The sequence below is a fragment of the Hippoglossus hippoglossus genome, chromosome 9 (genome assembly GCF_009819705.1).
Source record: "Hippoglossus hippoglossus isolate fHipHip1 chromosome 9, fHipHip1.pri, whole genome shotgun sequence".
Lineage (NCBI taxonomy): Eukaryota > Metazoa > Chordata > Actinopteri > Pleuronectiformes > Pleuronectidae > Hippoglossus > Hippoglossus hippoglossus.
The window spans coordinates 8,592,712-8,617,914 of record NC_047159.1 but is presented as its reverse complement, the minus strand read 5'-3'; the positions used below and the strand labels follow the sequence as shown (position 1 = coordinate 8,617,914).

Below are 25,203 nucleotides of genomic sequence, written 5' to 3'. Positions count from 1 at the left end.
TGTGTGTTTCCTTTAATCAGCCAACGATTTCGAGGAGCTGGGCTCCACTATGGTTGGGAACCACAGCACTAGGCGATCCAGAGCCTTGGGGTCTATGTCTTTAATTTAGTAGCTGCGGTTGGACAGAGTGTAACCTGATAAAACTCTTTTAAATGATAGAGTAGCCATCTGGTTGGCTGACTTCACTGTATCATGGGTCGGGGGAACCGACTGGTATTGATGGAGCTGGTGGGCTGGTGGGTTGGTGGGTTGGCTGAGTCGGGAGATGGTTGGAAAACATGCTAAATCACACACACACTCTATCTCTGCAACATGCACACATGCAACAACTGACTTTTCGTTTGTAGCAACTGTAGCCATGTGTTTTTCTATTTCTATCCATCTCTCACACATGCATATGTGCACGCAGCACTACGTACTTGTCAGGGTTGTAGACGTTAAGCTCCTCCAGGAACAGGCTATCGTTGAGAAAGCCATTGTTCACCTTGGCCAGGAACTTGAGGATGATGCCTTTCTCAGATCCCAGGAAGACCACCGTGTTGTTCTTGTGGGGACCCGCCTCACCGTCCACGACAATACGTGTCAGACGATACCTGTAACCAGGGATACCCAAGTTGAGTAAATCAACCAGTTAATCAGTTAGTCAGTAGAGGAACAAGTTAGAGGAGCAACAAATGGTAAAATAGAACATCAGCAACGGTTCAATCAATAGAAATATAGTAGTTGCTAGTTCTTTCTGTCTGTCTTTATGTGACTCTCATATCTTGAGAACCATTCATCTTCAGCTTCACAGGTATGTATTGATAAGGGACCAAGGAAGTGCAGTGTTGAATTTGGTGCAATTTGGACACGTTGTCGATCACAACAGAGAATGTGCATACTGCTTCAAGCTTCACTTGACCTTGAACAAACAGGTGAACAGCTATGTTCTGTGGACTGGGTCTTTACTTGCAACAACCCACTTACTGTAACCAGTATTACCACAGGCCAAGCAAACAGCCCTTACCAAACGGACACTGAACTAGTAATATACAATCAATCAAACAGGTTGCCTACCAGCATTGTGTCAGATGTCTAAAAGGGCACAAGGAGCAGCAGGGGGAGATTACGCTCTCTTATTAATCTCATTAATTGATTGTTATTTCATTAAACTCAATCAGATCGCCATAGGGCATTTCAGGTGGTTGCTCAAAATAAAACACAACAGTTGTAAGCATCACTGTCTGTTGTAATTGACAGCTGCTGGTCACACAGCTTGGCTCAGCACCGAAAAAACATTTTCAATAAAAAAAAAGGAGCAGATTCAAGTTCGATGAAATTATACAAATTGGACACCTGCCACTCAAACTGTTTTAGATGAATCAAATAATAGGGAATGTTTTTCAGAAATACCCTCTACGGTTACTTACTTTTACCATCTAATCTCTGTATCTATCTCTCAATTAGTTTCAGGGCCAAGAAACTCTTAAAGTTATCAAAAAGCTATCGTCTCATTAACGTGTATTAGGCAAATCCTTTTTTTCATGGTTTTAATTGAAAAATCCGGTATTTGCAAATTAAAGGTGAGATTCTCTTGAAAACCAGAAGCCCTTATTAATGGTTTACTGAATGTTCTCTATTTAAACGTGGGTGGTAAAGTAGTTGCTGCTCTGAAGGTGAATTTGTTTTGAATGTGGTGAATGTAAATGGAACCAGTTTACACCATGAGCCCATTAAAACAAACACACACAAGGTCATATCCTCTTATCCCATCTGCCTCCTGTTTTCTTTAAATATCTCCTAAAAAGCTCTTGTGACTTTATCCAATCAGCAGTAGCAGCGGTGCGAAGGTTTAATGTGGTTTTTTGTTCCGTTCAAGCAGAACAGCAGCTCCGAGGACTGTGTCAATATGATTTGATCTCACAGACATAATACAATCTCAAGGACTACGACGTTCACTGTCTTTGCTATTCAGGATAATAAAAAAATCTCAAGAGGGGTAATTCTTCAGAGTGTTGCCCACTTCCATTTCAATCATTGTGTAGAGCCAACTGAGGTCCCTGCCACTGCACAACAACTCTCAGGACAGAAACGCTTCTTCCTTTTCACATCTGCAGCAATCCTCTGCAGGGTGTAACAAGGATTCAACCCAATTACTGTTATTGTTTTCCAGCTGATTTCAGCTCAAGAATAGTATTTCACTTGCAGATTCACAAGATTGCGACAGGCCTCTTAAAAGGCCTCACTCTCTTCCACTCCACATGTCTCCATGATGCTTTTTGAGCTTACGTAATGCTTTTAACTGCTGCCTGCGACATACACGCGGGGCTCCGCTCACTATAGTGTCATTTCAAATCAAATAAAAGAGTCTGATTACTGATTATGTAAAGACCGAAACACTGTGTTATTCATATTATGGTCGTATGATATAGCGCACTAATGAATAGAGAGCGGTGTAGGGATAACCTTGATGAAAGCTGCTCGTATTCTGACTAAGCCTGCACAGTATGTAGGTCAAACCTCAGCAAAGTAGAAGCAAGATGTGATACGACGCAAATAATTTGTCGGAGCTCTCTATGTATCTCATCTTTAAAGTGATGTTACCACCACTGGGGCTTGTCAGCGGTATGGCACGCTCTGCTGAACTGAAATCACGAGCAACTCAATTCAGAACCAGGTCCATATTAAAAACTGGATTTAAAAAATTTTTTTTACTTTTCTCAAAAAGCTCTGTCAGCTAGTTTTGCCATGCCACCGGGATGTGCTGTCATATTCCCCCAGGATGTTGGTTGCAATGACTGTGTGTAGTGTAGCTAAAAGCAAGACAGACCTTTATGATCAAATGATATCAGCCACAGTGCAGTGGCTTTTGGGAAACGGGCTAACCTCCAGAAAGTCGGGAGCAAAGCAACCACAGAACAAAACACAAAAATCCTTTTTACTTCAGGGTCTTCTCTTTGAAATCTCCTCAGAGGATTTAAAACCAGCAATTGGCAACAAAGCAGCGATCATCTTCTTTATCGATGAAGATATGAAATCCCATGAAGACGTCTCATATAACTAACAGGCTTTAGCATATAGACAGACGCCATTGAGAAATCTAATTATTCACTCTCTCTCTCTCTCAGTCACTATAGAGTCAATCTGGGAGAATGCTAGTATAGTATTGCGTACATCAGCGTTTCCTCTACTACAGAGAAAATAGGTCAGCGGCTAGTTTCTGGTGGAGTACCACTGTGTTTTAATGAGCCGCCTGACTCTCAGAGCAGCACTTCACCTAATTATTGTCCTGGGCTGAAGAGCGGCTCACAGAACCTCTGATGACGGCGGCCTGTGGAGTGTGTAATATTTACCGGACCATGGTCTTGAGGAACCAGGGCCTATTAGCGATGGAGGGCACGGCCTCGTCCATCAGCGGATGCATCTTGATGAAGTTGAGTGTGTCGTCTGGGAACTCGTTGGATACTTTGTACCTCTCCATGGATGGTGGAGTGCCGGCGCAGTTGCCAGGTCTGCGAAATGGAGAGAACAGGAGGGTGGCGAGGAAGAGGGATGATGGAAGAGAGAGAAAATAATTGTGAGTAGACTGAGGGAAAAGCACAAAAAGAAAAACTGCTACATCGACTGTGGCGGGGTAATGAGCAATTTGTCACAGCTTGAGCACCAATGGAAGACAGAAAGTTCTACTTCCCCAAAATCAATGTGAGTGCAGCTTTAAATTACTAAACTCTCATTCCAACAGGCTTTGGTCAGAGCTAAGGACATAATATGCCTTATTTTCTCTGGACTCGGGTTAAAGCACTGAGACATTCTGTCTATCTGATCCTTTTACAGGGAGTTGTTGAGCTGCTTGTAAAAGAGAAGCTGCTTTTGATAGCATATCCCCTTTGCAGGCATCTCACCTCTGAGAGCTTGTAAAAGCCCTTTACTGCATGGTCTCTGATACCCTTCCACACCACGTAATCCTCACCAGGTCCCAGAAATATTAGCCAGCTGGCCTCTGAATGTCTGACGAAGAAATGTAGGGACCAGACCATAAAAATAGCCTCACACACAGACCTATATAATAATGGTTGTGTGAATTTCCTGTTTCCTTCATATGTTTTTTCTCCTCTGCCAAGAGGTTAGGATTTCACCCACGTCACCCCTGTTTGTTCGTAAGCCAATGGTACCAAAAACAACTGAACACATTTCCACAAAACTTGATGGAAGTACGCGTTATGGGTCCCGAAATAAGTCATTACATTTTGGTGCGTATGCAGGTGTTTTTTTTCATTTTCTTTATCATTGTGAGATATATATATATATATTTGAGGCATATTTAAACATTTTCACTGTTTCACCACAATTAATGGATCTTAATGAAAAAAGGGACATTTAGAGGACTGATATCTATGAGTGTGTGAAATTTGGTACAGCTTAGTTGACCACCAGGGTCAGTTTTGACTGACCCTGGTGGAGGTATGTGCTCTTCTAAATGCCTTTCTAATTTAACACTGTGATCTGTGCATGAGGTTAAACTAAAGACTATGTGAGACTTTTAAGGACAAACTTCTTTTATAAAAAAAAAAAAATGCAACCGTGCAAAGGAAAATGTTTTGCTGCCATATTAACTCTGTAATGAAAACATATTGGTCTAACATAACGAGTCAAATTAAGTGGCGACATTTGCTGAACCATTTATCACTGCAAAAAAAAAAAAGAATAGGAGACAGGAACCGGCAGAGCTACAACGTTTTCTTTGCTGTAGCTACATGCGGACATATGGAGAACAGAACTGAAACAGACATCCCTTCAATGTGAAAATCTGTAAACGCTTCAGTATGCGAGTGTAACACATGGAGGAACAGTCTGCTGCAGGGCTAGACCTAGGTGGCATTGTTACAACTCCCCGTCTGTTTGCCTGCAGATAAAAGGTCTGAAAGCAACCAGGGGATGGGAAAGAAATCAGACGCATCCATCACAGCACAAACAACGCAGGGTATATCAGCTATTTGCAATGCCTGAACTTGTTGAACATACATACTAATTGAGGAAAGAGTGTACACTCAGTCACACAAGGCACAAAGATGAAGGGTACAGGATCTGTGTTGGTGTGGCGCCGCCTCGTCCGCCTTATGGGAACACACACACACACACACACACACACACATGCAGGGTACCAACAATTATCGTGGCCCAGATCTTTGTAGTAAATCTTTTTTTTTTCTGAGGATAAGAGAGCGGCTCTTCGTGCACTAATTAGCGAACGATAGATGGGAGATTGATCAGGGTGGTGCATTTGTGGCATTAGCCAGCCATCTGTAAAAATGATAGTGAGCCCTTCTTTGATGCAGCTGCATGGGGAGGAGAGGTGAGGTAATGGGTTATGGGGTAAAACTACTGGGGGGGGGGGGGGGGGGGGGGGGGTGTTATCTTTGTGCATGTGTCTGTGCACACAGTATGTAGGTGTGAAACCATGTGTGTGTGTGTGTGTGCTGTGGTTAATTAACTGCTGCTGTACCTTGGCTTGGGAACCTTATCCTCAGGAAAAGCGGTCCAGGTAGAATCTGGGGATTTCTGCTCTTTGAAACGCCCGGTGAACGTGTTGGCCACCTCCTCCATGTCGTAGGCGCACACCGCCGAGCCTGGAATACTGCCACAAAAAAAATCCCACATAAGCAATCCCCTCGACTCAACATATAAAAGAAACGTCTTGCCAGGTTTGGACCGTCACCAGGAGACCAAAAAAATGGTTTTACAGTCCTGTTTTAGAAGAGTTAAATTTGAATTTTTTTCCATGTTGACACTGGGTGATACACTCAATGTCATGTATTTGCAAGATGAGAAAAACATATTTGCTTTCAGACTGAACATTTTTCTGAAATTACCGGAAGGGGCACAAATGTCCCAGTCAGTTGATAAAGACATCAATTTGGAAAGAAAATTTTTTTGTCGATAAGGGCCGACACCAGTGTTGATGTGCTGTAAACAAAAACACCTGACTTCCGCAAAACAGAATTTCTACGCCATGTCCTGCCTCCTGCTTCTCTAACCAGGTGCCACTCTTCAGCTGATGTTTCCTACACTCTCCTGTTGTTGTGAACGTGTGTGACTCAGATAACCTTCTGCTGCAAACTCGGGAAAATGGTTCTTATCCAATTTCCCAGACATTTTCTTCGAGCTTAAGAAAGTGTCACGGTCTCTTTCCTCACTTCCCTCATCCATAAAATAAAACATTTTTGAAGGCGACATTTTTTTCTACGTTTATTGTTTGAATTGTTACGAATCTGGTCGCAATCATTCTACTTTCTGTATTGAGTACTGTTTCAGTGCTGTTATGTCAGAGTGTTATTGCACATACTGTAGTACTGTGTGAGTTACAGTGTCTGTGCCTGCCAAGCCTCAAGAGGACACACATTCCCTAACCCTGCCTTCCACGACTGGGTTTCCCCAAAAGCCTCGAGGCATCAAAGTTCAATGTTAGGCAAGAAATATTGGAAACAGATTATCTTATTATTGCTCGTTGCTTTAAGGGGGGAAACACCCATCTTGTCATATCAGTGGAGCCACTGGCTTTATTCCGTCTGTGTGGAATCAATGCATAGCTGATTGCTGAGTCATTTTTCAATTTTTCACGCTTTCTAAAATAAAAACTGAGAATTATTTATTCTCTAGCAGACTTTCTATCAAGAAAGAGTATGTTTCTCTCTCTCTCTGGATGCTCTGGCTGTTGCATCATGGGTTAAACTCATCATGTAGACAACGGGGAGACAGCGTACACAAGGGCAGTATTATAAAGAACAAGGTCAGGGAGCTGTTAATTCTTGGCTTAGCTGCAAAATTGTGGTAATTACGATCTGCATTGGATATGCACAGAAAGATAGACAATCATATGTCTGTTTATAGCAGGCGGCTAACAAGGCAGAGACATGGTGATAGCGATTGAAAGCGCCGGTTGGCAGGAGGCGGGCGGTTGGCCGGGCAGCAACCCAGAGGGACAAGTGGACGACACAGACCCTGAGTGCTGCCTACAGCGTGAATGTGCTCGCTCTAATTTCCACCCCTGACTATGAAATAGAAAATTAATGTCAGGAGCAAAACCAGCGCTTATGGAAAAATTACAGAGGCACTGCTTCATTGGGCTTTAATGTCCATTAACCATGCTCAATTGCACTGTCACAAGCAATTGTCTTATCTGCTAAAAAGCAGCCATAAAATGGAAAATTACAATATGTGCGAGCTATCAGCCAGGCTCTATGACTTTGTGGTAATTTTCAATTTAGATAAAAACTCCCACTGCCTATGAATATGAAAGCAGTTCGGCGTATGAATTATGAAAAGGAAAATAAAATTAAACACCTGCATGTCAGAAGGGCAGAAAAACAGTTTTGACAGAAGATGTAAATGTTGACCCAGTAGTCGAAGGAATTACACGTCGCCAAGAGGCACATCAGTGGAAAGCGCTACTTACGTTAACAAAGGTCAGACTGTCATAATGTTGATGAATTGAGGGCATCTTTAAAGGTATTTCAAACTGAGGAAGATAATCGGTTTAATAAACGGAAAGAGCAACAGTTGTTGACACACATGTACTCATTTGAGACTCGAGGAAAAAAAGACGGCTGCATAAAATGAACTCAAATCACTTCCATCTGTTGCTGTCATCAAACCTCTTGTGGTAAAGTTGCTTTTGACAATGACTTATTCAGGTTTACCTGTTGTACGGTGTGGAGAAGGTTGCCATCACCACGTCCCTCCCGTTGATGTGGATGACGTCTGTCACGGCCTGCAGGATGTTGAAGTAGAAGTGGGAGTCGCCGGGTATGGAGCAGTTCATCCGAGACTTCATGAAGGAGGTCCACTGCTTCTCCAAGACTCGAGGTGAGCCCCCTCTGTCGTTCTTACAGACCCTGGCCACTCGAGGAAACACCACCTGAGCGAGACACAGGGTTACATTTGAATAGCTCAAGGTTTTACGTCAACAGTCACTTCTGCCACATATAACTAAAAGATTTAGTATTAAGTCAAACTGTGGTCGTATGCCTCTGCCGACCAGTGCAGTTTCAGTCTATATACATTTCTTCCAGACTCATCTGAGGTCACAGGGATCTTTGACCTTTGAACACTGAAATCTTATCAGTTAATCTGTGAGTCCAAATGAACGTTAGTACCCAATTTGAAAGGATTATCTCAAGGTATTCTTGAGATAGCATGTTCACAAGGCAAGAAATGGCTTAGTTAGGTCAGAGCGACCGTGAACTTTGACCTTTAGCCAACAAAGTCTAATTATTTCACCCCTGAGTCAAACTCTACCAAATTTTGAGGACATTCCTAAATGGTTTTCTTGAGATATCGTGTTCATACGAATCGGACAGAAAACCTGAAAACATTGTACTTTTGGCCACTGGTGGTCTTCAGCTCAGAGGCATAAAAAAATGTCATGTTGCAGAACCAGAGATATCTTTTTCTTTCTTTTAAAAAAAAAAGAATGAAACTTCAACACCTGTAGCTCCCTGACAAGTGGAGCTCCTGATATGATCAAAAGCTCCATAACAGCCACTAAATGGACCTGGTGAGACTGTTTTCTCAACTGCTGTTTCCAAACCTTGAAGCCGAAAGAAGAACGTTGTTTTTTTTGATTCCCTGCAGTTCTCACTAAAGACCCCGTTTGACAAAAAAATCTCTGGGAGACTCCACGGTGTCTTAATCCAGTGTGTTATCACTTCGTAGAAAATTAAAGACTCAGAGGAGTAAATTGGTGTGTTTGATATGCTGTTGAAGAGTCAGCACCTGGCAGCAGAAAATTTAGAACCTCCCGCTTCAAAAAGGAGCCGGTGCTGTAATTACAACTGTGCCGTAAGCTCGTGTAGGCAGTATTGTAATTAGTTGTTGTCACACTATACTTAACAGCAATAAATCTAACCCTGACCTGAAATTGCAACCCAGAGTAAACAGTGTGAATGGGAGCTAACATGCATTTAAACCAGCTTTCTATACACACGCCCACAGTCAACCACACACACACCCTCAGCCTTGCATACGCCGCAACCCTCCAGCTTCCAAATCTATCACACACACACGCTCACACAAATATGCATGCAAAAATCACCCAATCTCAAATAGGAAAAACACACCAAGACGCTCTCACACTGGTCTATTCTCTGTGGGATAATAGAGCCCTGAGATTACCGAAAAGGTATTACACAGAACAGGTGAGACTGTCAAGTCTAATGTGGAATTATGTCAGCTTTACATATTACAGTTCAGTGTGTCGTATTTCCTGCTCGCTGCAGATAGCTCAACGCGGGTTTATCTCCGTGTCACTTGGGCAGAGCGAGACAAAACACACATAAATGGTGCGAACACACGCACACATACATCACGTAGAAGAAATACAATGTACAAATAATACACTTCAGGCTTGTTCATTTAAATTGTGTCCAGATAACAGGGTAACAACCCCAACATTAAAACTAAAGCAAAGAACAGATAGCTATTGTCAGAGAGGACCATTTGAGTGCATTAATAATAATACACTATATCTTACACTGCTCTCTGCACCATCACTTCTACCAACACATGTATTGCTGTTATTTTCTTTGTATTTTCCGCCACTGTTTAAGCACCAGTACCGTTTTAAAAGTATACATTTAGCACCGGTATCAGACAAAAAACCCAAATGACACCCAACCCTACATGCATAATTATCCTGGCATCGCTTTCAAAACATCCACCATCTTGAGAGGCGTGATCTGCATTCATTGCTCTGTGTAACACGCGCACACTCTGTCACTTCTGGCAGCAAATTCATTATTTCTCTTCCTTGTTACCTCGTCTCATCACCTCTCTTTCTTACTCTCCCCTTTGTGGCTCCTTCCACTTCAATTTCACTGGTGTAAAATGGGTATTGAGAGATTAATTTTCATATCGGATTTTCTTCTACCAATTAAACTTTCCCAAGGCCGGGTGGGAAACTGAATTGAGGAGTTAATAGAAAGAAAGAAAAAGTCTGGTAATATCCCTCTGGTTGAAAAACCTGATGAAATCCACTTTCCTCTTGAACCGCTCCTCCTCTACCCCGTCTCGTTTCTCGGGGACACTCGGGAATTCCTCTCGGGATACATTGAGACGACAGGTCAAACGGGAGCGCAGCCGGACGGATGTGGACCCGCAATTCAAACTTTACATTTAGACTTCAAAATGAGATCTCCAGACACCCACATTTCTTTTTCTTTTTGAATCTATTTTTGGTGCTGCATCCTGTCCAATGTTTACGTGCTACTGAAATATGCTTTGGCCACTTTACAGCTCCTGAAAGTCTCCTTCCACTTATTTGATACACCCATATCCTGTTAGTTTCCTCAGGCGCTTCCCGATTCTCTTGGTAAATAGGATGTCACCTCTGATTAGAGTTCAAACAATAGCAGAACAATGGGACCTCTGCTTACCTTTCCCATCGTGTTGTACTCCATTGCAATTTCTCGAAAGAAGAAGTAGATGAAGTCCCCATAATCGACTGCCTGGATGAAGTAAGGCTCTGCAGGACGAGGAAAATATAATAAAACATGAGTCAAAGTGAGATTTAGTCGTGACAAAACAGTTTTGACACCGTATTTCACAGTAAACAGCCACAATATCTGTCATATTATGCAGAAAAGCACCGACTGTGAGCCTTGAGTGCCTCAATATATCATCCATCATATCAGCAGAACACTTTGCATGCAAGGGAAGAGGGATCTCTCTATTGAGTTTTGACAGGCTGGACTTGTGGTTGTTTCTCCCTGGGGCAGAGCAATTTCCTGGCTTCATCAACTGTATCAGGGCAGGTTGGCAAAATGACTGCGTCAAACGGAGCGTGGAGCATTAGCATAAGTGCCCCTGCTCTTCAGACACAGAGGTGCGAACACACATATAGCATAAATCAAGAACAACACAAACATATGGCGAGGAAGGCATTTTCCAAATCTGGCTTGTTTTCTCCCTTGTCACTCAACTTGGGGCTTTCTAACTACCGGGAGGTTGTTTTTGTTTGCGAGTCCCACACTCACCTTTCAGCCACTTGGAGTCGTGTTTGACAGTTCGCAGAGTCGGGCTGTCTCCTAGGCTGCGATAGATGACCGCATCGATCGCCAGAAAGTCTGTTACGGTGGCCGAGTACAGCTTGCCATCTGGAGGCAGAAAGAGTAATAAGGAGGGAAGAGGGAGATGGAGAGGGAAGAAGAATGAAGAGAGTGAAGCGGAGTCAAGAGAGTAACACATAGAGTCACTCAGAGAGTTGTGCTCTCTGTGGCTAGATACACAAACAGGTTTTAGATGGCTCAGACGCTGGAAAATGAATGAATCACACGGACTGCAGAGACTGTTTGATGGACATCAAACAGACTCTACACACTTAAACACGTCGTACATTTGAAATAGCTCACTCTCCCAAACGCTCCTCGCTGAAGCGCTGCACTCGCACCGTCTCTCAGGGCACCACAGAAACCCACAGTCACACACATGCTCCGCGAACACAATCCACCACCAGCATGACCTCAGCGGGCCTCGGCTGTAACCACAGTGGAAACTCAAACTACATAATTGAAAGGACAGCAGTCAGAGGAACCCTCTTGATTACTCAGTGCTTCCAGCTCTTTCCAAGCAGCTCTGCTACACATTAACTGGTCAAGCTTGCGTTTACTCTCCTTCGCGTCTCTAAGCGGGCAGGGACAGCTCATCAATACGGCCATAAATCGGTTCACAGCAAATAGGAGCGGGGACTGGATGTCTTTAGCAGCCTGCGGCTTTGTTGCATGAGAGGAATTGTACCACGCCAACGGAAGGCTGAGTCATTATGGTCCCGTCTGTTCTTAACTTATTTTTGATCTCATGCAGTTGTGAAAGTAAGTGAATGATAGACAAAGAGAATGACGGGGAACTGCATTAGAAGCGAGAGAAATCATCCTGTATTTGTTCTGTTTTCCACAACGCTATTGATGTGTTTCTAAAGTGGCAGCAAATTCTTGACACAGAGCAAACGAGGCCCCAAGTCTCCTCTGGTGCATGTAACACATATTGGCTTTTGTTTTTTTGACTTGTTGTCTGAGTACAGCCATTAAAATAAACCGCAGGGTATTAAGCACATTATCAAATACAGCCGCAACTAATCCCCTCACTCAATTTAGAAAAGAAAATAAGGATGAATTTTTTTGCCACCGTTCAAGGATGGAAGTTTGAAAAATCGCAGATAAGAGATCATCCTCTCAGGGTAACAAGGGGAGCTGGAGCCAATCCCAGCTGATCCCAGAGCTGCCAGTGTATCGCGGGGCAGACATATAGAGACAAACAGCCCTTCCATTCACAATCACATTCACACCTACACTCAATTTAGAGTCTCCAATCAGCCTAATCCCAATCTGCAGAACCCCCCACGCAGACACAGAGAGACCCCAGCTGAACCGGGGTGTGTTTCATCTTACCAGCGAAGAGGGCAACGTTGGCATGCTTGGAGTCGTATGGACAGCGAGCCATCCCACTGATCTCCTCTCCCAGAGCCTCCAAGGTGTCCAACTAGCATCAAAAAGAGAGGGGAAAAGGTCAATTTAAGGTCAAGAAAATGTGGTGTCAAACAATGCACATGAAACGTATCTTAGAGAGTCGTCTGAGGCAGAGGAGACGGTCTAAGAAATGTGCTCAAATATCAAAAGAATGCAATCTGAAGGCACCGCTAAAAAACTGTTGTGTTAAAGTGGAAAAATGTGGTGTCCATATAAAATGGTCCCAACAAGTTGTGAAACCCAGCCCGAGAGTGTGTGTCCGTCTATCTCTGATCTGAACTAATATCCCGTTGATGGCACTCTGGTGTCCTGCTGCGAGCTCTCACAGCAGCCCATCTGGGAGTAACTAGGAAACTGTCATGAAGGGAGATAAAAAAAAAAACAGACATTTTCCACAGCAACATGTTTCACAGTATGGGTGGATGTGGTTTGCTTTCCCCCTGCCATCTTTTATCCTTCAACTGTACTGGTGTTAAAAAAGATTTTCAACAACCCTCATGACGGATCTTTGACCCATTTACTGGGCTGTGAAGAGGGGATACATGGGCAGAGGAAAGAAAGAAATGGGTGAGCACATGGCCCTGAGCAGCAAATGTGGGGATTTGTTACTAAAGCACAGTAGTTTTTAAACAGTAGATCATACAGTAGTCATTATTTTATATTTTGCAGCCTCAAATTTGTCTTGCGATCAGAGCTCTACCTTGGGCGCGAGTTGTTCCCTGATTTGGTTTATTTCAGGGGAGATCCTACTTTTAAGTTTTTCTTTTAGTGGTCCCAGTTCCATGAGCTATTTTAAGGCCTTGTCCACTGTTTATGAAGCGCTACTGGTCTTGTTTAGCGCTTAGTGGGATGATCTCTCTGTAGTTGAATTAATTGTTTGTGTTTTGTGCCCTGATGGGTTGTAGTATGTTTGGCTGAGCATGGCGGAGGATCACATGTTTAGCAAAAGGTCACTATCATCCCACCACGGGTAGGCTTGTCTTCCCCAGCACGCCATAGGATATGCTCTTACCCTGGCTAACGACCAGGGATACACACAAACGCAAGAGGAGCACAGAACCCATAAAACACTGGCCAGAGGCTGAGGTCAGGGAAGATTACCGAACCCACTGTTTGCCTGCAGAGTTCACTATACATAGTAATTTTTCTTCTTCATCACTGAATCTATCTCCTGCGTACTCTCCTTTCTCACTTTCTCCTTCTCTCTTGACAAAGACGAGCGCAGCTTGCCAAGGCTGCAAACTGCTTACGCCGCCCTTTCTGGTCTCTAAACAGGTCATTTTGTTTTTCTATTCCTGTCTTGGCGGAAACGGTTATCATCTGCCCACTAAAAAGGTCACACACATTCCGGCGCAACGCTGGAAAATCCTGCCAGAGAAATTGTTGAGGCTGATTTGGCAGAGAAAATTACAAGTGACCTTTTACAACAAACACAGAACCAGCAGCAGCGACGGAGCATTGCTCGATTTCTCCTTCCTTCGTTTTTTTTTCAAAAATTATAGGAGGATCATATACAGAGACCCACTGGTTCGAAAATGTATATTGTTATCAGACAGGGGAGAGTGTAATTATAGATTAGCAGAGTTAATTATAAGGGATGTGAGTCTGGTGAAGGTCAGGTGCGTCCACTGAATCACGGCGTCTGGTCGCGCAGAGGAGCGGGGCGTTAGAGCTTGAAACGTCAGGAGCTCCAGTGTCAGCTCCCTAACACAAACACTCCCTGCTCCTCTGACAGATCACAAACACACCCTCACATATCTCCCACGCCACAGCAGCAACCTCCACCCCACTCCATCCTGCCCAGTAGATTTCACCGAGGCAGTGGCCTCTGTCGACATGGGCCCGGACTGGCTGTCACTGATCTATTCCTGCCGCTTGAAGAGAGGAAGACACTCCCTGGCCGACCGCAGGAATACGCACAGCTCCGCTCTACCCACAAGTTGGCATGAGCGGAGAAACAACAGCTCAGTGCTCACTCTGGGTGCTGTTAGCCCCGTCGGAAGCAATATTTCGTATTTTGTGGAAAGAAGCGGCAGTAGCAGTCCGTTCAGCTGCCACGCGGCACCGCAACATTTTTGAATCATTACCATAAAGGGATTTGACATTTAACAGCCAGATGGATTTGTTTACCTTGTTACCAGGCAAAACCTTATTATGCTGTCACCTCCACTGGCTGCAGAGAAGAAAGAGGTGCTTCAGCTTTGTGGAAACACGAGTCAAAGAAATGGGGAGAGAACAGTAGCGCTGTCACACTTTGTCAGCACTGCTCAGTCGGGATCTTTTGTAGCTTAGCAGACGATTGTACAGTAACCTTGGCTCGGGGTGCAGCGTATCTAGATGAATTAATTACTACAACTGCTCATCTGTGTTTTCCATAGGCTATATGCTAATTAATTAGACAAACACAACGTAGAGCCAAAACATGCCCATCAGGAGTGTTATAATTGGTTCAGCATCAGCTTCAGTACCAGGGGTGAGGGACACGTTCTAAGTCTGTGTCTCTGTTGTTTTTGGGAGGACCCTTTTATGGGCTTTATTCATCACTGCTGGGGGATTTATGAAATCTAACTGACGGACACGCTGAGGGTAAACTGAACCAATATTCTGCTTATTAGCGCTTCCTCAAAATATTATTACAATATTTCAGAAAAAGGTTACAGTGTAGAGGGTTTTTGTGCAGTGAAAAGGGTTTTTCCTCTCGCAAAGTGACAGCAGTTCCAAAATGATTTCATTTAGGATTTTAATAATCTGTCTGAAGGGGGGGAGCGACTAACAGATTGTGAATGTCACAAAGGAGAAAAAGAAAGAAATGCGTCAATCTTCCTTGGGCCAATCCTGGTGTGTGGAGCTTGATATTTCACGGTCTGCAGCTGGGTTGAGTCAAGTTTCTTTCTATGCAGTCCATGTTTTCCACCTGCACAACCAGTTCCATCAATAAAGCTCAAGTGCACAAGTTCACACCTGGGCCAGAAACGGTTGTGTAAACCAAACAAGGACACATCTCTGTGGGAGATTAATAGTCATGGCCCACTTCTCTGCAACCTGTTTCTGAGCCCTGGGCGGATGAACTCTTTGCCTGACCACCTTTCACACCGGAGCAGGAAACTGGAGTCTCTGCAGCTGTTGAAAGAAATGGAGGACGGAGCAAGTACCTCGTTTGTCTGAGCCATCATCCTCTCAAATGACTGATCTTTTGGAGTGAGACTGGTGAACAAACAAAGCTGGTGTCTCTCTTTGTAATAAACATTAAGTCTATAAAACATCTTCTGAAAAAATAAAGAAACGCATGTTGATGTATCTTCAATCCAATAAACCCCTGTGTGTGCAAAGACTTGACCCAGATAAAAATGTCCTTATACACTTTTGTCCATCTGTATCAAGGGCGCGTCACCTGGGACCCAGTGCCTCCAAGACGTCCCACTGACCCACCACCTCCCCCCACTTCGCCCAGCAACAGGCGATGAAACTGGCTCCAGTCATATATCAGCCTGGCTGGATGGGGTGTTTATTATTACGGCACAGCGAGGGATTGACAAAGGGAGAAAGCAACAGAGGGAAAGATGGCAGAGCGGTGGGAGCAATGCTGGGGGGAGAGGAATTAAGGCTGGCAGGAGAGGAGGAGAGAGGGAGGAGTTCCAGGAGGGAGGGAGGAAGAAGAGAAGAGAGGAGAAGAGTTGGGTGATGTGCGGCGCTGAGGGCGAGGACTGTGACATGGCTGTCAAGGAGTCTGTCTGTGTTCTTTCTCTACGTATGCATGTGTGTGTAAATGAGTGTGTGTGTGTGTGTGTGTGTGTGTAACCAAGTGTCGACACAACCAACAAAAGGTGAAGGAAGGATAACGAGAAGCTAATGAAGAGAGAAGGTGTTAGAACAGAAATCAATGTGGGGTGATGCTGGTTTGGTCGGGTGCCCTCCCTGCCCCCTGTTTGCCCACCCCCCTCCCCTCTGTCCCCCTCCACCTCTGAACCCCCTCCATCCCCCTCCCAGTCGCCCTCGCAGCGTTGTTGATTAATGTTGGATGAGGCTGGCCCCGAAACAGAAGCCCTTTTCAGTGCTGTCACACTGGGGAGATGGAGAGGCAAACTGTGGCCAAGGTGGATTTAACCACAAACACACACACACACACACACAAGATACACTTTTCACAAAGCAGAGTGGATGAGCCCAGCACGCCATCAAAGCTCTGGTATCGGCCCAGAGAGGTTTCCTGCCAGAACTGCAATGTGTGTGTGTGTGATGATTTTGTAAAATGTGTGTTGTAAGTCAATGTGTTTGCACAGTTGTCAGTGTTTGTGCGGATGCATGCACACATTTGTATCCTACACAGGCACTTAAATGTGTGTAAGTGATAATTTTGTACAACATTTTAAATGGTCTCATTATCCCGAGTCTTTTTGTCAGCCTTTAAATCACATCAAAGTTTATTTATGGCCATTGATTGAAGTATTTCCAGATTCAAAAGGTAATTTTATTCAACTTAAATAATTACAGTGGGGTCGGTGAAATTATTTCTTAAGGGAAAGAGCAGTTACAAACATAGTAAACTGACTCAATAAAATGTGCAAGCTCTAGTCGGAGACATACAATATTATACATATTAATGAACAGTTGAATGAAGTAATTTCATTTTATTATGTATTTATGGGCAGACACAAAATTACATTCAAAATAGGACATTACTATCTTTCCTCCTTTGTTTTGAGGATAGGTTACAATTGCCTTGATCAATTTTAGGGAGCCCAGCCCCCCCCCCCCCCTAATAACGCATTCATCCTCCTCCTCCCGGGGGACCCGAGGGTTCTTAGGGCAAGTGCAAAAGAATCTAGATTAAATTGTTCTTTTTTTATTTAGTGCAATGTGTATGCTTAATTTACACAAGTGGCAATTGAATTTAACACACTAGTCTACACAATGTAGCACTCTTTAATTTATTGTATTGTTGTGTTCCATGCTATAGTTGTAATGTGTGTATGTTTGGACAATAAAGCACTAAACTGGAAGAAGAAGAGCTACTTTATGTTTAGTATGACTGATTTATATGTTGGAACATGGAAGCGTGCTGGTGTGTATATGTGGCCATATTACCAAGCCTTTCCCTCACCTGCCCTTAACTCTATACCAGACAATATCAGTGCAACAGCGGCTAAAACACGAACCTTGAAACCATAACCAGAGTGGCTATAAAAGCTATCCACGCCTGATAAATGCGGAGACATAAATTCCACTTTCCCCGCAGGACGAGTCGGTGAATTGAAAGACGTCCACTCTGTGTGCTTAGCATGCTAAACCGCAGAGGCAACGGAGCGGAGATGTCTTGTTTTTCTGGTAAACAGATCTAGTGAACCAAAGCAGGAGAGTTTTCCCCACAGGCCCCCTAGATAACATCTCCGTGTGCTGTGACCATCACATCACATCCCAGCAAACCAAACAATAACATCCTTCAGGACAGAACCTCGGCTGAGTCTGACTCTGTTTATGCTCCTCCTGTCTGTCTGTCTGTCTGTCTGTCTGTCTGTCTGTCTGCCTGTCTGTCTTTGCTTGTGCAATGTCGTTAATATCTGATTTGTTTTTCTATAAGATACATATTCTACTTCTCTTCTCAAACTAATCCTTCTGATACAAACCTTAAATGAGGTGCAGTTTTATTTATTTACTATTTTTCAATGTGCCATTTGTTGACTTTCGCTGCAGAACAACTTATACATGTGATCGTACGCGCTGACTTCAGTGACCTCCGCCTTTACTACTGTGTGTGACGTGGTATGACGTGCTGTTGTTCTTTTGCACAATGCAGGTCAGTTCAGGACTATGACCTGTGTCCTCTCTTTCCAGTCGGACACCTGCCACATTCTGGCCACATTTAACAAATAATGTGAACTGCTAAACCCAAAAAAATCCGAGCAACGAATCCAAATTGGGCACGAAGCCTCGCAGTGTGATCGTAGCCTTACCCTCGAAACGTTGGGCCATTCAAGCTACCAGGCATAAAAACCGTCCTGTGAATGAGCAACGATTCAGTCTTTGTAACGGCAGTTCTCACTTTTCACAGCGTGAAGTATGAAAAAAACATCTATGTCGCAGGGGAAGGGAAAAAAACATGACATTTTGAGCAGCAGTTTGAAGACAGCCTGTCTGCTTTTTTTTAATGTTTGTCATTCTCTCTGCTTGTATGCTTTGAAATGAGTGTGGTTAATGCCTGCATGTTGCTGCTTTTTGTATTTGTCCATCTGCTTCCCTGTTTATCTTTTCTTGGCATCCCCTCTTCTCCAACAAGTCAATCTTGACGTCGACCTGTTTCCTTTCCTGACCCGAGGTCGTAAAAATGCATCTTCACAAGGTGGTTTTGCTTTTCCTGCAGGAATCTTGAAGCTATTCCAGACTTGCCTGCATGTACACCGCCAGGCAGGCATCTGCTTACAGGAGAAGGATGAATCGGATTTCAGCAGCGCACCTTCTCGTGCATTTCAGTGTGTGTGTGAATGAGTGTCTACGTACGAAGGGAAGTAGATAGGTTTGGCTGCTTCTAAATCGAGCGTGTCAAAGTACACCTGGTGATAAAGACATAGGGGGATCGCTTGCTGAGTTGTGAAAGTCATCCATCTATGTCCGTCATTCCAGAGCTCACCTCCCTACACCCCCGCATGGTTGAGGTTGAAATAAACCCGTGTGTGGGAGTGTGTGTCAGAGAAAAAAACAGACAAAGCAGGAGTGGAAACAGCCCAATGTTAGTATGGCGTTTATGTGCACAGTATGTTTGGTGCATGTCTGTCACTGAGGTCGAAAAGAGCACCAGGGAGTTAATGTGTGTGTATGTGCATGTTTGTGTATGTAAGTACCTTGTACGTTCGGCAGGAGGGGTTGAAAGCATTTGTCCCACAAACAAACAAAGTGTCTTCATTTTGCTGCAGGAGAACTTTGATGAAATTGTGACACTCATCCTTCAGGGAGCACAAGCCGGGAGAGGAAGACAAGAGAAAAAGAAGAAAGGAGGTTCATGGTGACATTTGTGTCTTTTTGCTTTAGACATATTTACACAGAAAGCCACATGTGGCTTCTTCTTTTCTTTCTTTTGAATAACAAGTGCAACAAGGGAGCAGCATAACGAACATCGAGCTGGCAATCGTGAAATGAATCATTTCCTCTCGGTACTTCAAGAGAGATTTACAGCAGATTCAATTTCTTTCTGGAACAGTAATGAAATCAATATACGTTTGAAACAGTTTTGCTAGAATTGTGCAATAAATCCATAGAAAATACAATTATACTGCCAGTGAGAGCAGAAACTATGTGAAACACAGGGACTGTGTTATTGCACCTGCAGAGTCGCCTCTCTGTGTTAATGTGTCGTGCATATGCGTGTGAACGAGGCAGAAAAAGTGTGTGAAATTACATCTGATACAGCTTGTCTGCAGTGTATAAAGTGTGACTCGCTAAAGAAGTGTTTGATGAAGAGTAGGGTGACATTTGTTCTATAAATGAAGTTAAGGTGTAAGTACAGAAGATGATGTGCGTCTGGGTATGTATGTGCATGCTCGCGTGTGTTTTCTCTACCTTGTGTTTCCCTTTCATTCTGCAAGTGTCCACGTCTGCCTGTCTGGACTTCCATGTCATTTTCTGGAAATGAGTCAAAGGTAGAATGAGAGCAGGGGGTCAGAAAGCAAACAAGATAAACATTGACGGAGGAGACAAAAAACAGAAGGCACCATAGAGCTCAATAACCGATCGATGCTGTGATCAATAATCATCATCTGAGATTCCCCGTCATTGATTCTCCTAATGAGGCACCTGCTCTGAGGTGAACTTTACTAAAAGAGCCGATCGGAGATCAGTTTACCTCCTTGAACTTTAAAATCTCTGGCGGAGAGGAGGAAATACAATACTGTCCACGGATCAGAGCAGAGTCTGTCCAAGGGCAGATCCCGTCTCTGAGCTCATTGCTGTGGATTGATAGGTTGACTGGCCATCACACACACACACACACACACACGCACACACACACTCGTGTATATTCAAACACACTACCTTGGCCTGTGTGGTGGTGCTACCAAGACCTGTCAATCAACTACGCACACCAATGTATACACCCTCTTACGCTGTCACACACACTCATCAGTCAATACTAAGTTATATCTGGTTTCTGCAGCCACTCACACACACACACACACACACACACACACACACACACACACACACACACACACATATAAACATACACACTCCTCTCCCTCCCTGCCCTGTGTGGCCAGAGGGTCATCGCTGAGCCGCTGGTTCAGACCGCTGCGTACTCGACCACTGTTGTACAACATGTTTGGAGCTCAGCCGCTGATTAAAGACCCTCAGTCATCAATCAATCTGCGAGTCTCCCACCAGGCTTTCATCTGCAGCATGCTCTCATTAAGACCCACTCGTCGGGCGATGACAGTGAAGTGGATGAGGTGGAGGGATGGCGGGTTGCTGTATACACGAGGACGGCCTTGTTTGAATTCTGTTTGCATGGATTTTGTAAGTGATGCAAGCGAGGAGTGGTTGGAACAGCGGTTGGGATGAAATGGAGAGTGGGATATTACAGCTGAGAGCCTGTGTAAATATTAAGCTTTTTGAATAATCAGAAAATATACAATGAGATCTTCCTCCCTCCATTTCTCCTCCTCCTCCTCTACCTACTACACTCAGTTCCTCTCCTGTCCTCGTAGCTTCTGAAACAAACCAATCGGATCCTCTGCTGTCCCACTGATGAGCGTGAATGACGCAGGCGTTTCGCGAGCTGATTGATTGGATAATCTTCTTAAAGGGGTCACCATGGCGAGCACGCCAAGCTCACACCGTTGAGCGGGTGAGTAAGACTGCTGGCTGGCACACGTCAGCGCACACACACACGCATACACCCACACAGTTGCACTCGGAGCCAGGTTATTAGGGTTACGTTGTCAATCACGGCACGCCCAGAACAACGTGTCCTCGAAAGGGACAGACGGCTCACTCACCTTACTGAAAAAGATCTCGTCACCGTTGGCAGTGTCTGTCTCCACCGTGTATATGTGATCCCTGCAATTGACGGATGGGGGGGGGGGGAGAGAGAGAGAGGGAGAGAGATGAGACGATAAGAGGTCAGACAGCAGCAGACAGTCAAAAATTCAACAAACAATAAACCCATTTCTTCTCTTCCCTCAGTTTTCCCCCTGCAGGCAGCAAACAACGACAGAAAATGGAGCTTTGTATAAACTTTGTTCAAACTTCAAGAAATGACAATAAACAAAAGGAGGCCAGAGCTATTTGCTCTGTCAGACAGAAACAGTCAACAAAGGTTTAGAGAGCTGTGGCGCAGGCCCGGGGACAAAAGCCTCTTTGTCCCAGAGAAAGGTCTTGGGGGGGGTGAGGGAGGAGGGGCAGGTTGAGACGGGAGGTGCCAAGTCACTCAGAGCTGTTCAGGTCAATTAAGCCTAGTGTTTGAGCCACAGGAAATCTATACTAACACTCATTATAGCTCAGACAAGAAGACTTATGTGTGCTGGCCTGGAAATATACAGGCTTCTCTTTTATTACAAAGTCCAGCCATATAGGACTCAGCAGGGCATATGGAAGACATAAAACCCACAAGGGTTAACTACATCTCAGACAGACGCACCGGCTGGTTGAACAGGCATGTCGCTACACCTACTTACCGTGGAGAATTAGGGTGCAGACGGGGGGAGGGAGGGTGCAGCGAGGAGGGGTGGAAGGTGTGGAAGTGGTGCGAGCGGAAGAAAGACGGATGTAAAGACGGAGAACCAAAGGTGACCACGCCAAACGCTGTGGCCGCTTTAATTTGTTGGAGATTAGCCGTTGAACGTGTTTTTAATCAAAGTGTGTAACAGTGGCATCGTCAGACTCGTGGCTTAATTACGTTCCAGATCCCCAACCTGCGCTCAGGCAGCACAGCCCGCCTCACTCTCTCATTAACTAAATCTAATAAAGTCTTTGGAGGAACAGACATCTTGAAATGAATCCACTTATATCACTTTCCTGGGGGCCACCGCCATCTCCTTGAGGATAAAAGCCGGTCTGCTGCACGTTATCAGCCGCGATGCTCAAATTGAATAATTAATCTCTGAGAGCAGTTGAAATTAAGAAAACAGTGCGTTTATTGGTGGGAGAGAAAACGGTTTAGGTGATGAGAATGAGTAAAATCTCTGTCAGGGATGTTTTTTTTAATTGTCTTCTTTGACTACTTCTTTCCACGTCTACTCTGAAATCATTCTCTCAAAATTATATCGTCGGAGGTGAAGACTGCAAGCCGCTTCTTTTTCTCTTCTTCTATTGTTTAATACCGCCTCAACTTCTTGCAATTGGTCCAAAAGTCCGAACTATCCAGAAAGAATAAAAAATGTTTTCCCTTCTGCAAAAGAACCGGCCAATGGTTCAGTTTGATCCAGACCATGACCATCACTGTTGGTTGGACTAAATTTATGTCCGTTGGTTCTGACCGGGGTCCAAGGCACAGTTCACACTTGTTATTTTGGTGCAGTCTAAACTAAGTAGTGTGTGAAAGCGCTCCAAGCTCCCCTCATCCGGGTGGAGGTGGTTCTCAGTTTCTGTAGTGCCAGTTCAGCCGTCATGTGATTTACAGATCACCATAAATATATATATACACACAATTTGAAACTAAACCATATTGACAAACCAAATTGTCTTTGAGATGATGATACAGAAGCAGATATGACAATAAAAGACCACAAATATATAACACACAAATACAACCCTTCATCTATGATTAAATATTGATGTTTTTCTTTTTAAAATAACTATTTTTACATCACTCAGGTTGCCCAAAGCTCTTATCAGTCTTTATGGATGACATCAGCTACTCAAAGCCAAACTGTGGTTGACCTTAACAGTTCCCCCGAACTAACTTTCTGAATAAAAGGCTGTTCTTTGAAATCAACTGAGAATAAAAACATTTTCATTTAATATTAAGCCATGAAAAGGAGAGGAAGTCTGCTTTAGGTCACTGGGATGCTTCCTTTGGCCTTTCCAAATTCAAGTTCACTTGCATTAGCAAATGCCAGATGCTGCCTGTCACCGTGCAGTCTACCACGGCTCGAAATCAAGTATTTCATGCCAAAACCGCAAACTCCACTGTAAAATGTTTCTTATTATGGCTCTCCAGTTGCACTACCATTGCTCTACTCTCGCTAATTGATCTGGATTGAATTTCCAGGGCTCCTGAATGGCCCGTCTGTCCTTCAGGGTTTCGTTCACCTTGCCTCCAGGGTAACAGGAGAGACTCAGGTCACGTGGCTGATGTAAACTGGATTACTAAAAATGGCAACTGTAATTTGTCAAAGATACAAAAATTCATACCGTGACATAAAGCATGGACATAGAAGAAAAGAAAAAGGATGGGTGATAAAAGTGATGGATGATATCACTGAAATGTTCCCCTATGTCATCCAAAGTTCAGCAATTTGTTCATTTAACTTAATTTATATCTTTTATATTAAACTTCAAACTTTATATTAAAAAGACAAAAACCAAACCAAAAGCCATTAAATCAGAGGATTACTTGGTGGATTTAGAGTAATCCCATGGGTTATTTCACTGCCTGCGATTTTAAAACAGCTCACGAGTAATGCGTAATTGACTGCCCCATTATCTTCGCTGGTAACCTTCCTGGCTATAGGCTGCCTGTCCCGGGGCCGACAGCGTCCTCCAGGGCCACGGATCTCCAGCCGCAGGGTTCTCGGTTCCAGCTGAGATTAGAGAGAGCCAAAGCTACGAGGCGTCCCTCAAACATCCTGACTGGAGATTGCGGGGGACAATGGAGCGAGGGGACAATGGAGCGGCTGTGTCTGTGTCAACACCAGCTCTCCAAACACACACACATGTGCAAAGACACCCACCACCAACCCCCCCCCCCCCTGCTGATGCCCCCCCCCCCCACCCCCCCCCCCCCCCCCCCCCCCCCCCCCCCCCCCCCCCCCCCCCCCCCCCCCCCCCCCCCCCCCCCCCCCCCCCCCCCCCCCCCCCCCCCCCCCCCCCCCCCCCCCCCCCCCCCCCCCGCCCCTTTACCCCAACATGCTCAAACAAACACACACATGCACCCTTTAGCCTCTCCAGCGCTGCACCTGAACTCACATTACAACATCACTTCCCCCTGGTGTGTGACTCACATCTGACTTCAGGGTGAAAAACAGACGGGGTCTTCAAGGACGACACTGGTGGTATTGTATGTTTGCAGATCATTAACTTCAAATCGAATATAGTTAATGTTATTGTGGCCCTTTTTTCCCGAGCAGTTTTAAAATTGGTTTCCTGTGGCTCAGAGCATCGGCAGCCGCTCTCCACAAAGACTCTGGGACCTTCTGCCACCTCACATCTGGATTCTCTTGGAATCTGTTCTAATCACAACTCAAAACACATCTGTTTAGATCAGTCTTCCCTGCGTAACATCTTATCCATCCCTCACTCATCCGATTTTTGCCTTTGGTTTTACTTTTAGTCACTCTTGTGTTCAAATGTGACGCACTGTTGAGGTGTCTATGCCTCTTACGCTGATTTGATCTACTTTTAACTATCCTCGTTGTATTGAAAGATGTTTGCGTCTCCTCATCTGATTTAAATGTTTGGTTTTACTTTGATTATTCATGTGTTTATGATGTATCGTAAGGTTTCTTTTGGTGTTCAGAAAGGCGCTGTGAAAAAAAAAGGTATTAATATCATTAGTCTG

At 44.4% G+C, this 25,203-nt stretch overlaps 1 protein-coding gene across 3 annotated transcripts in view; it reads right to left on the bottom strand.

Moving 5' to 3' along the window:
• Positions 1–25,203, bottom strand: part of sema6a (sema domain, transmembrane domain (TM), and cytoplasmic domain, (semaphorin) 6A) — a 108,258-nt gene that overhangs the window by 26,811 nt on the left and 56,244 nt on the right. For all 3 annotated transcript variants that reach the window (XR_004614885.1, XM_034595066.1, XM_034595067.1), the window contains exons 4-13: positions 21,482–21,542; positions 20,049–20,111; positions 19,334–19,435; positions 12,420–12,510; positions 11,010–11,129; positions 10,410–10,498; positions 7,677–7,894; positions 5,483–5,614; positions 3,333–3,491; positions 420–593 (exon numbers count right to left, since the gene is read on the bottom strand). Coding sequence is in view for 2 of the 3 variants with exons in the window: in XM_034595066.1 (XP_034450957.1) it covers positions 420–593; positions 3,333–3,491; positions 5,483–5,614; positions 7,677–7,894; positions 10,410–10,498; positions 11,010–11,129; positions 12,420–12,510; positions 19,334–19,435; positions 20,049–20,111; positions 21,482–21,542 (1,209 nt within the window). In the remaining variant the exon portion in view is untranslated. The remainder of the gene's footprint in view (positions 1–419; positions 594–3,332; positions 3,492–5,482; positions 5,615–7,676; positions 7,895–10,409; positions 10,499–11,009; positions 11,130–12,419; positions 12,511–19,333; positions 19,436–20,048; positions 20,112–21,481; positions 21,543–25,203) is intronic.